Source organism: Phoxinus phoxinus (assembly GCF_949152265.1).
Source record: "Phoxinus phoxinus genome assembly, chromosome: 19".
Taxonomy (NCBI): domain Eukaryota; kingdom Metazoa; phylum Chordata; class Actinopteri; order Cypriniformes; family Leuciscidae; genus Phoxinus; species Phoxinus phoxinus.
In genome coordinates, this window is record NC_136894.1 from 12449370 (window position 1) to 12462497 (window position 13128).

General features: G+C 39.2%; 2 protein-coding genes across 3 annotated transcripts in view; one reads left to right on the forward strand and one right to left on the reverse strand.

Annotated features, from left to right (window-relative positions):
* The window catches only part of dtnbp1b (dystrobrevin binding protein 1b), a 31661-nt gene extending 21595 nt beyond the window's left edge, over positions 1 to 10066 (forward strand). For both annotated transcript variants that reach the window (XM_079590985.1, XM_079590986.1), the window contains exons 2-4: positions 4181 to 4333; positions 7400 to 7543; positions 9279 to 10066. In XM_079590985.1, coding sequence (XP_079447111.1) covers positions 4181 to 4333; positions 7400 to 7543; positions 9279 to 9583 — 602 coding nt within the window. In that variant the 3' untranslated portion in view covers positions 9584 to 10066. The remainder of the gene's footprint in view (positions 1 to 4180; positions 4334 to 7399; positions 7544 to 9278) is intronic.
* An 878-nt stretch (positions 10067 to 10944) lies between these two features.
* Positions 10945 to 13128, reverse strand: part of jarid2b (jumonji and AT-rich interaction domain containing 2b) — a 99370-nt gene continuing 97186 nt past the window's right edge. Inside the window, exon 17 of the mRNA XM_079592045.1 lies at positions 10945 to 13111. Within this exon, the coding sequence (XP_079448171.1) occupies positions 12932 to 13111 (180 nt within the window). The 3' untranslated portion in view covers positions 10945 to 12931. The remainder of the gene's footprint in view (positions 13112 to 13128) is intronic.

Here is a 13128-nt window from a genome sequence, read left to right on the forward strand (position 1 = left end):
GAAGCCATTACAAGAACACAAACCGAGATAGATGGAGTGTGTGTAGGGGTATCTGCAGGGCAATCATTCATGTGCTCATTGGGGAATGACGCAGTCAATAAGTGGATACAATTAATCGGCATTAAATCTCACAGCCAGATGACTGCCATCAGAGGGATGACTATTAAGCATCCTTTGCTCTCTATCTCCCTTTCTCTGGGGATCATCTCATTACAGTCTTTAGGTCAGCACCTGCTCGCTCATTCCTGCGTTTCACCTCTAGGTCTTCTAACAAATTTCTTCTCTTTATATGGAAAGAAGAAATACATCTGGCCACAAGCACTAGTACACAGAGAAACTGCATGGTCTCAGATAAGGCCTAAACACAAGAGCATCCTGCGCTCTGGCACTGGTGAGAAGTTTGTTTAGCTTCGCTGAAAATTAAACATCCTTTTCTGAACAGTTTAGCATTCACTGCCCTGGTGAGAGAGAAGTTGTTAGTATAAGTGTTATATAGTGTACATAATGTATAGTTATACAATTATTTTTATAGTTAGTTCTTAGCGTCCAATATTGAAATTCTTAATCGTCCCAATTGCTACGATCAGATTGGCTTTGAGAACAGGAAGTGGCATTTTTTATACCCTTCTGTGAGTCTCGATTCCACTTGAACAGCTATTCTCAAGCATTAGACAAAATAGGGTCTCAGGACGACAAAATACACATACAAATAAGAAGAAACAGAGTTCCCACTGTTTTGGAAAACTTTAATATGAGGTATAGCCTAATATTAAAACTTTTATTTCTAGACCTGAAAAAGTGATGTAAATTAAAGGTGCAGTATTGACGGGTGGAAATGGGTTCGGAAGTCCAAATTCAAAATATTGGAGAGAGTCGTTTCCCCCGCTCATCCTGCTCATACTCGACACTCACGCCAGATTGGCGTTGCCAGATTGAAGACACAACATGAACAAGCATAATTGACACTGTTAATTGATAAGTTAAATGCCTAGTCACGGAGCCTTTTTAATGGATGCCAAGCTTTTTAGGTTAGAATCTGCAATCTTTGATCCAGTTCATTTGCTGGCTTCCATGGCTGCAATACGCTGTGTTTTCTGCCAACTGGCAACCCGGTGTTTAGATTTATGCTTCAGTACAGTCAATTTTTTTTTTTTTTTACATACACCACCTTTAATAAAATCTTAAAATGTCATGGGAATTTTTATAATGAATATACATTTTAATTGTTATTCCAAGCTCTAAAATATTGCACGCAGAAACTGTTTATTAAATTATATTTATTATAAAATATATTAAAACCTCTGGAATTCTGAAATGTACTTATTTTCATTTAAATTTTAAGTATTTTAGTAACTTCTTAAAATAAGTTTTGAAAACAAACTAGGGCTATGGAGTCTTTGGATTTTATAGTGGACAATGAGGGGCGGAGTCAAAAAGGTCGAGAATCACTGCAATAAAAGTATTCTCTAGCCCTGTATCATTAATGTATTCTTTAAGCCTCTGTATTTCTTAACTCAAAGACTCTTCAAGACTCAGTATTCATTGAGAAGAAAGTTTCGGAGGTTCGGTCTCAGGTCAGTGCATCTGGACAGCAGCAGCAAAGACTGAAGGTCCTCTCAGGAGAAATAACAGTCTGAAGGAGAACTACACTTCAACTAGACAAGCTGAACGGTCTTTCTGAACAGCACTTTTCTCAGACGGCACTTTGGGATCAAAATCAGCCTGAACAGGCTGAGAACCAATTTCTCATGTTTTACGCTGTCACACACAGACTCTTCAATTACCCCTGGTCATAAAATCAGATTACGAGGCATGGCATAATACTAACTTGCATTATGAGAGAATAAATGTATAATGGTTATCTAATGGAAACAGGAAAGATTGATCATCATACACATGCAAAATGATAACTGTGTGGTACTGTATGAAGATTCTCATGTTAAAGATGATTGAGACAGTGAGTCTAAACAAGAGAAAAGTTAAGTGTGTGTGTGTGTGTGTGTGTGTGTGTGAGAGAGCGTTGAACAGAGCTGTGGTTAAAGTAAAGAGCATGTGTGATGGAAAATGAAGAGAAGACATGCATGCACTGCAGCACAACTCTTTGATGAAAGATTGAGACCAGAGCTGCTTCCCTCAGGACGACCACAGACATTAATTAATCCACAGATAGACCAAACACACACACACACACGAAAACACGTGCAGTGCTTTATTTCCTTAACTGAATGAGCACAACACTGACAACCACAGTAAAGTCACTTATGCAGCACAGAGAGAGAGAGAGAGAGAGAGAGAGAGAGAGAGAGAGAGAGAGAGAGAGAGAGAGAGAGAGAGAGAGAGAGAGAGAGAGAGAGAGAGAGAGAGAGAGAGAGAGAGAGAGAGAGAGAGAGAGAGAGAGAGAGGTCTCTAGCCCAATAAAGGAGCCGTAGCTTTCCACATTCACTCAGCCCACAGGGAAGCTAAAAGAGCCAGTGAAATTGATGGAACGACAACAGAATCTTAGAAATTGAGACAAAGGATATAATTGAGACAAAGGATAGAGAGATATACAGATGTCTGGAATTTCTGGAATCTGGTAAATGAGGGATGGACAGAGGTCTCATCTTCCCAGAAGATATTCCCAGAGATATTAATGAATACGCGGTTGATTCTTACAGTTTGCTGGACTGTAAGTGCTACTACTATAACAACGATCAAACTAAAAGTAAAACATAAATGAGTAAATAAATACTTTACAAACTGACCACTAAATGTCCATATAAAATTATTTAAAAATGTAGTTAAATATAACACCACACGCACATCGATTGATTCCACTAAATTGTTTGTTTTAAAAATCCTATAAAATAAAAATGGGAGTTGTGTGCCCTTAGTTTTTGTTTATTCCCTATACTCCATACTCTAGAGTACTGTAGTTGACAAACATCTCTTAGCAAACAATTTACAGTCTTTCTCTTATTGATGACTCATCTTGCAATCACAGGCATGTCCATTTTTATTATTAATTATTGCAGTTTCTCTGTTATTTAAGGTACATTCAGTAGTTTTTTAGCTAGTTTTTCCATGTACACCGCAATGGTGAATAATGAGTTTTAGAGAACCGGCTATCCAACAAAACAGATGCAGCTTGGGCATCACCACTCAAGATTTCCTCCATAAAAATCTTTCCACCTGACAACGCCGTAGCGATGTGTAGGGCCGTTCTTTTTTTATCCAGTCTTTCTGGCTTCTAACTTTTTCTACTTCTTAAGTAATACAGGTACTGATGCTCTCGTTGTCTTCGCTGGTAAAGCACGATAATGTGTGTTTCAATGTCTAATTTTCACATATCAGCACAGTGTGAGGATTCTTTCTGACATTTAGTGAAACACCACGGGTCATGTCATTTTATCATGGCGAAATACATCAAAGGAGGCCGACGCATCGACCCGGCATACAAAAAAAAAAAAAACTTTTATAGAAAACTATTATGAGTATACATCTAGAGTCTACATCTCATATGAGTTTACACTATTCAGATCACTCTTCACAAAATCACATTGTTTCTTAACGTGTAAATCTATTTAAATTAGCCCCAAACTACTGAATGCACCTTTAATATAGGACTATATATAAAATATAAATATGAAATATTAATAAATAAAAAAAGCTATTCAATTATTAAAATTATTAGACAACGTCAGCAAGATTTAAAGTAAATGCTATAGCACACGTCACTTGGCCATATGACGGCCAGACCCAGTTTTAGGAAATGGGCTAGTTATGTCCTGTCAGGAGAAAACCTCTTTACCTGTGAATATGCTGATCGCTGAATCAGTTCAAGATCTGAAAATCACTGCTGGACAGCCCTGACAACCCCCCCGCTGTCCTGTCCGGACCAGCATGCTCTTGGGAAAGCTCACAGTGTACAGTTTGCGTTTTCAGAATTTTTCCTCATGGTTGTAGCGGAGTACGAGCTGACAAATTTGTACAATAAAAAAAAAAGAAGAAGAAAAAAAGACTTGTGCTTTAATCTTAACCTTTGTTTCTATATCCTTTGAAGCTAAGAACAGTTTGACACTTTTTATGACAGGGTATGTGTTTAATGCAAGTCTTTTGAAATGCTAGTTTACATCCCTAAACTCTAATATCCTGCATGGTTGACTAACATTACCTCTTTCTTCTTGTCCTCCAATCACAGCGGAGATGGAGCATGCTCAGAGAGTACCGGAGGCGGAGCCTGTCCAGCCACAGGTAAAACTAAAGGACAGGCAAAAGTTCTTTGAAGAGGCTTTTCAGCAGGACATGGAACACTACCTGTCCACAGGATACCTACAGATTGCGGAGAGAAGAGGTGAGCTATGCCCGTGTCCTCGGCTCAAACCTAAACCAATCAAACTGTGCCAGACACTAATACAAGCAGATGCTGTTTAACAAAATGCTCATGTAAATATGCTCTCTCTCTATGTACAATTTAACAGACCTTTTTATATCCCTGGGAAATGTTTCTTTAGATGATCTGGTACAAAAAAACTTAGCAGTCATTATTACAAATAAGAGTGCCAGCTCCACAGCACCCAACATATTCGATAGGGAAAGCTGTTCCCAGCCCTGAAGTGTTGCTTTCATCTTCTACCCGGTCAATTTGTCTAAAATGACTCAGGAGACACATGGTGCATGGTAATGTACAAAAGCAGCAGAAGGGAGTTGGAACAACAAGTTCAATGGTTAATTCTAATAATAAACTACTGAAACAGCAAATGGAAGGATAGAGAGGCAGGGATAAGATTAGCCAGTGGGTCATTTAGACTGGAGGGCAGGGCTAGCAAAAGCCTTCATCAGGTGCGTTTGACTTCATACAGCGCTATCATTTTGTCCGACTTGAGACAGCGCGGACACCGTCACTGAGATGTATGCCATCAAAGTACCACAACAATTATTTGAAAGTCTTGGACTGGTTCAGATGCTGCAGTTTCTCCAGAGTGGCCACACAAATCTTGGCCAGATTTACTGATGACAACAATGACATTGGTTTCATGTTTATTCTGACACCTTCTGTTCTGCTACTGCTCACAAATCTGTATTTTTATACCAGCAAAAACTTTTTTCATGTGTCAAAATAAAACTGATATAAATATAGACGCCACTTTATTGGTATTGAAATCATGCAGTTTGAAATCATTGAAATATTGACCTTCATTGTATTAAGCAGTGCATACCTATTGGATGAAATGTGATTCTGGTTTCTATATGTAAAATTCATGTTACCTGACAAATATTAGATCTAATCCATTTTGTTTGTGATACAGTACGCAAACACTGTGCAAGCGTCACTATGAGAGACAGAAAGCGTTCGACTTTGGTTCAGTTTTCAACTCGTCCCCGACTGCAAGAGGCAAATCTTTCCAGCAGAAATTGAACACACCTATTGAGAAAGCAGGTCTAATATCAGACATTGGGTTATAAAGAAGGCGAGACTACAATCCGCCATTTGGTCATTAAGAAGGCATGGCTAAGATCACCCAGCAGATTATTAAGAAGGCGGGGCTAGGATAGTTAATTAGGTCATTAACAAGGCGGGGCTAGAATCAGCCATAGATCACTTAGGGTACGTTTAAAAGACAACGATATGCTTAAGTTCTTCCTTTGAGTTTTCCGCATACAGACGACACCATTGTAAAAACAATCCCCTTTCACATGGATAAGAGAAAACGACTAAAAACCCTGTATTCTGCTGCCAGGCCATTAGATGGCGATGAAACACTTTAGACTGAACATGTCAGTTACGTGCATGACATCATCACCTTCAGAGATTCGCGTTTTTGTTGTTTTCGCGTAGGCTGATTTTGAAAACTTACAGTTTCCAAACGTTTGCATTTTCAGGTCGTGTAAAAACGTATCACGTTGTTGTCGTGTAAAAATGAATGGCCAAAATGCATTAAAAGTTTTACGTTTTTAAGTTGAAACCGGTGTCATGTAAACAGCCTCTCAAATGGCAGAGAGAAGATCTGCTATTGGGTCATAAAGAAGGCAAGGTTAGGACCAGCCGGCGGGTTATTAAAAAGAAGGGGCAAGGATCAGCCAACGGATCAAAAAGAAGGTGGGGCTAGGATCGCCCAGCGGGTCATAAGAAGGCAGGCTATAATTGGCCAGTCGGTCACTGAAAAGAGGGACTAGGATCAGCCAGTGGGTCATAAAGGATCATCCCGAGGGGATTGTCATAAAGAAAATGGGCTTGAGAGGGGTGCAAAACGCAGTTATTGGAAGGCCACAGCCCTGCAGAGTTTAGTTCCAAACCCTTCTCCAAAAGACATACCTGAAGTTTTATAAATAAGCCTGAAGGACTTGATTAGCTGGATCAGGTGCGTTTAATTAGGGTTGAAGCTAAACCTCGAGGAAATTGTTTTGCACCCCTAGGCTAGGATCAGCCAGCTGGTCATTAGGAAGGCAGGGATAGGATAGGAAGGCAGTGGGTACTTGGATCATCTTGGCACAGCTTGGATCATCAAGCAGGTGAGCCTAGGATTGGCCAGTAGGTCATTAAGAATTCAAGGATAGGATTGGCCATTGGGTCATTAAGAAGGCGGGGATAGAATTGGCCATTTGGTCATTAAGAAGGCAGGATAGGATAGGCCATTGGGTCATTAAGAAGGCGGGGATAGGATTGGCCATTGGGTCATTAAGAAGGCAGGGATAGGATTGGCCATTGGGTCATTAAGAAGGCGGAATAGGATTGGCCATTGGGTCATTAAGAAGGCGGGGATAGGATTGGGCATTGGGTCATTAAGAAGGCGTGATAGGATTGGCCATTGGGTCATTAAGAAGGAGGGGCTAAGGGCAGCAAGGCGAGACCATGTCAATCTTCTTTATTTTAAAGGGTATTCTTTTTTGAGTATGGACTGGAATTGTGTTGGACTAGTGTTTCGGTGGAATTTCTGTCAAAGTTTGACACAGACTCTGAGTGTATGAGTGTGCAGTTGTGTTTGTGTCTCAGTACTGTAAAAGGGGAGCTAACATGTCTCTCTCTTTGTTGTCCATCTCCCCGTGCCGCTGCGCTCTTACACAACCTTGAGGTACGAAGTTCACCGCTCTGCTTACTGATGTCACGCTCACGATCACACACGCACATGTGATGGGCATGCCTCACGCCGCAGTCTGTGTTTGTGAAGCATGTGCTAATGACATCACAGAGTCGACATGACTGCAAGGTGACGAATCCAGGACATAGCTCAGTGCATCAAATGAGATCTGACATAACCAAATTTGCTGTTCTATTTGACAAGAGTTGACCCAAGAACTCTGTCCGCAGAAATGGGAACTCCTTGTAACATTCATCCTGGACTCAAATCCTTGATACATGTTAATGATTGAAGTGTGAGGTTGCAGTTATTGATGCTGTTGCTCTTTCTTTGGTTCACAGAGACAATAGGAAGCATGTCATCAATGGAGGTGAACGTGGACATGCTGGAGCAAATGGATCTGATGGATATGTCTGACCACGAGGCGTTGGACGTCTTTCTCAACTCTGGTGGCGAGGACAACAGCGTAGCCTCACCGATGCTGGGTATAAATGCACAGTGATATTTCACAATCATCAATCTGTATATTTACTCACTCTGTATGTGTTCTCTTTGGTTTTCAAGTGGAGCCTGATTGAGTTCTATAGATCTTAACCACTCTTAGCTAATGACGAATGTTGCTTCCCGGTGTGGCGTCCGTCCTTATGTATAAAGAACTCTTTAGCTTCACTAATGCTGAGATGCCATTAAATTAGTGCTGACATTTACCGCTGCCGTCAGCAGAACACGCTGAGATGATGTCTGGGCTGTTTGATTGCATCCAGAGAAGAACAAACAGGTTTTACAATTCTCGCTAATTACACTGAGCTGCACTGAAAGCCAAGTTCTCTGGATTATACAGGCGACATGAGGACACTGACTTCCTGTTCCAAAAACAAGTGCACTGCCTCGCTGTCTACCATCTTATGCAGCTGCCTTTAACTCACCAAAATAAGTTAAGCAATTTTCAACTTTTTTATGCTATACAGGATTCAACACATTTTTTAAAAGTCAGTTTAATGTAATTTAAAGGGTTAGTTCACCCCAAAATGAAAATTCTGTCAGTAATTACTCACCCTAATGTTGTTCCAACCCCATAAGACTTTCGCTCATCTTCGGAACACAAATTAAGATTTTTTTGATTAAATCTGAGAGCTATCTCACTCCTCCAAAGGCTTCTATTGTAATTGAAACTGGCCGGCCCAGAAAGTTAGTAAAAACATTGTTAAAACAGTCCAAGTGACTACAGTGGCTAAACCTTAAGTTTATCAAGCGAAGAGAATACTTTTTGTGTGCAAAAATAACAACTTTATTCTGCTATTCATTTTATTCTGTGTGGGCCTCTGAATGAGTTTGCGCAGCGCTTCTGGCTTGTACGTCAGAACGCAGCCAGTTCTCACTATTGGCTGGTCCTGTGTGTTGCTGGCCAATAGTGAGCCTACGTTCTGCACTGTTACACTACATGAACTCACATCAGAGGCCCACACAGAATACAATGAATAGTTGAATAAAGTCTTTATTTTTTGCGCACCAAGTATTCCCGTCGTTTGATAAACTTAAAGTTTAGCCTAGTCACTTGGACTATTGTAACAATATTTTTACTAACTTTTTGGGCCGGCAAGTTTCAATTACAATAGAAGCCTATGGAGGAGTGAGACAGCTCTCAGATTTAATACAAAATATCTTAATTTGTGTTCCGAAGATGAGCGAAAGTCTTACGGGGTTGGAACAACATGAGGGTAAGTAATTACTGACAGAATTTTCATTTTTGGGTGAACTAACCCTTCAAGTTGAAATTACTTAAATAACCAAGTTAAGAGATTTTAAGGCAGCAACTTTTTCTTTTTCACAGTGTGGGTTCTTTTCTCACTCATGATGCCTAAATGTGCGGTCAAATTTGTTTTGCATGAGGGACACGTAAAGCGATTATTATGTTTCCACATGGTTTAATTTTAACATGCAAATTTGCCGGGTTTACCCGTATAAAACTTGGTTTGGCAGACCACTGAATAAGCGTGCTTCATGCATCGCTATACTAATGACAATGGACCAAACTTTGCCCACAGAATTCCTCTAATGTGACTGCGCTGTTACAATGGACAAAGTGGTAGGCAGCTTCAAAGTTTTGGAACAGATCTCCTGTCTCCCAGAATCCTGAATGTTGTCCATTGTCTAATTTTTAAAGAGAGATTTACATTCCTAATCACTTTTGTTCTTCCTGTCTAAATGATTCTCTCTCAGGTCCAGATGTGGAGTCGTTCACTTCTGAGATCACTCTTCAGGTGCCCACACAGGCGGACCTGAGACACAAGCTCGCATCGCTGTCCTCCACCTGCACGGACTCAGCCAGCCAAGACACGGAGGCGGGGGAAGAGGAGGAGTACAACGATGATGATGATGATGAAGATGATGACAGGGAACAAGCAGCCAACCGTAGCTCTCTGCTTGTCCAGCCAGATCTAGAAGAGGTCGAGGAGGATGCCAGGTTACTCGAAAGAGAACAAAACCGGCCAATCAAGAACTGTGAGAGCAGCAGCTCATCCTGAAAACACAGGACGATTGACAGACTGGAAGAGGAAGTGATGTAATTAGCGCTGTGCTGTTCATTTGCGTCAAAAGGAAGTGTACACATTTGTGTTTCATGACACCTTTTTGGTTTTTGTAAAGACGTTCTTTGTCGTGTGCTGTGCAGTATAAGCCCGATCATGTGCCTGCCCTCACAAATCAATAAATCTCTTTTATTCTGCTGGGACGTTCACTGCATATAGCTGGTCTACTGTTTGCCCCTCTGTGCCATTGTTGTCAGTTACAGCAATATAAAAAATACACACTAGTAATTCATTATATGGCTTTCACTCTACAAACTAGTTTAGCCAATTTGGTTCCTATATTGTAAATCCACATCTAGAGTATTTCCAGCTTTTAAAAAGGCTTTAGATAACAAATGTTCAAAAATGTATTCAAAACTGTTATGTATTTTATGAGGAACATGCCTGTCTCGTGTATAAAATCAACAATGCTTTAGAGGCCTCAGGCTCACCAGAGTATGACTTTCATTGAAAATACCTGAATTTAGGCTCCGAGTCGAGCTTCAGTTCTTCCAATTGTCAGCATATTTCTACATTAGGGAATGTGGACATGTATAGGACTTAAATTAAAATGTAATATTTAAATTCAGTTTAAAAATCACTTGCAGATCCTTGATTTTACAGGAATTTAGTATTCTAAAATATGTTCTTTGCACCTTTGTAATTGGTCTAGCACAAGGATTTTACACCAGGGGTCAATAAATGTACAATAAGGAGTCTGCAGACTTATTACCACACTAGTGTTAAAAACTTACAAAATAATTGAATAAAGACATTAAAATAATATTATTTTATGATAATCATAATAACAATTAGTATACCACTACTAAACACATTTTAAAGATTATTATTTTTATCAATTTAATTATTTTAACTTCCAATATCATTGTTATTAGTTCTAAATAGTGTGTATATATATATAGAATATTTTAAAAACATATTTCAAAGACATAAGTATTATTGATACTACTACTAAAACTAGTAGTACTAAATAGTTTTACAGAGTATTATTTTATGACAACAATTTAATATAAATACAATGACCAGATATTCTATTTTTTTTATTTTTTAAATACTAATACTAGTAGTACTAAATAGTTTTTTTTAAATAATTGAATATTTTAAAGATATATTAAAGTAGTATTCATTTTATTAATTATTTGTATATATAATAACATTATTATTCATAATTGTTATTCGTAAATGTATTTTTTAAATGTGGTTAATCAGTAAAATCATTTTATTAGAAATCAATAAAAAAACAAAACCCTCCCCTTTAAACCAGTATAAAAGTCAGTAATGAAGACACACTGACAGTGAATTGTCCATGAGTTTTTATTAAACCTTAAGTACAAATTGAAAAAGTAAAAAACAAAATAAAACAAAGAAAAACAAAATAAAACTGGCAATATAACCAACATGAAATCTTTCCTCGTGAGAGGAAGAGCTGAGACGCAGTGCTAATAAATTAACTCGCCTGACCGTGAGCAAATCTCTCATATTGTAGAAAAAGGAACCAAAAACAGCAAAAAATTCTGAGTAAAATACATTGTAAGGCCATAAAAACTTGACAACCGCCATTTTTTGTTGAAAACACCAGACTTGGTTTTCATTAAATACTCCTAAAACAGTTCAGTTTTCTGTTAAGGACAACAACCAACAAACTGAATTATAGTTTTTTTTCTTGACAGTCACCACTGGCAAGCTCAGTGCAACATGAGTAGCTACTACAATGTTGAATTTTCAGTAATGAAAATGTAAAAACCTTTTTTTTTTTTTTGTGAAAGTATTTTCCCTTTTCTTTAAAAAAGTAAACCTAAAAAACAAAACTAGGGGGAAATCGCGACTCCTTATCTTAGTCCTCAGTGATGTAAGCAGCACTTAAAATTTATACACATTACCAGAGCAACCCTGTATGCATCAAACTCCCACAGCTGAAGAAACAGAAATGTAAGGCTTTTCTTCATCTGACATCATCCATCTATCTATCCTTTCCTTCTGTCACTCCAACAAAGGCTCAAGTATTAAAGACATTTACAGGATTATGTACAAAAGGTGATTTTCTTAAGTTTCTTTAAATCAATGATACTTCCGCAAAATTGAAAAGACAACAAAAATAAACAACAGTAATAACAAAAAAAAAAAAAAAAAACTTGGACTTGCATTTCACATTTTACACCCTCTGAATAGTGGCTCTAAATATCAAATAAAAAGGCAGAAACACAAAATATAATAATTACAATAATATAATATAATAATTAATGTTAACTGGTACAGATGAAAGTCTGGAAGAATGGAATGTTGACACGATTGCACATCTAGAAGCGGAGAAAGCCTCTGGGCTCTTCCGTCCTGTGGGATAAGAAGGCTAGCGGACAGCACTTCTTTCTTATTACCTTTTTGTATTGATATACAATAAAAGGAGAAAAAAAAAAAAAAAAACAGCACCAAAAATAAAGAAAGATCTCCCCGCTAAACATCAGGCACAGTTATCGCTCGTAAGCGTCAGCGTGGGAGGAACCCCTCTCACTAGCGGGACGGGACCCACTCGTTCGTTCCCAAACACCCACTTCCTCAAGTACAGCCCGACCCGCTGCCATGGAAACCACAGTTCCCAGAATCCACAGAGGAAAGTGTGAAATAAAAAGCAGATGAAAAAAAAAAAAACAGTACTTCCTCTTAAAAAACACATTAAAACAAGACAAATTTCAAGTGTTTACCATCTTTAGAGCTGCGTCTTCCGCAGAGGAGCTGCATGGGGAGTAAATGAATTGAAATCAAAACAAATGTCATAAAACAAAACGAAAGACAAAACAAAATACACAACAAAAACAAAACGCACAACAAAAACAAATACAAAACGAAAACTCGAAACAAAACACAAAACAAAAAGCAAACAAAAAACAAAACTGAACAAAACACATTCTTGGGCAGCTCCATCAAGCACCAACATTCAAAGGAAAGGGGGCAGGAAAATTGAGGAGAGAAGCACCCATTTGTCCCAAGGTTCATAGTTCAGGAGGAGCATGTGTGCAGTCAATGGGGCCGAAGGCGAGGGGGAAGAGGGTCCAGGCAGAAAAGATGACATCATACTCACACCTGTCAGTGAAATGCACACCTGGGACCATGTCTCTTAATGCTATCAAACATCTGGTGAATAAAAACTAGTGCGCTAGTGCAAAAAAAGGCAGCCTGCTTCAAACACAGGAAACTCTGCCCTGCTATGAGGGTGATAAAAGACAGAGACGAAATGAAGAGAGGGAGAGCAAAATGGATTGTTTGACGTAGGCAACCGGGTGGCGTTTCTCACGAGACGGCAGCGGCGGCACTTTTGGACAGGTGGGTCAGGGACAGCTCCACAGTGGCTCTCTTGCGGGGGCCGCGCTTGCCTGGCGGTTTGGTGGGGCTGGAGCCGTTGCAGCCGTCTGCCGCGCTTCTCACCACGGCTTTACCACACACCTGATTCACCAAACTGTTGATCTGCTCCTGAGGGACCACACAGG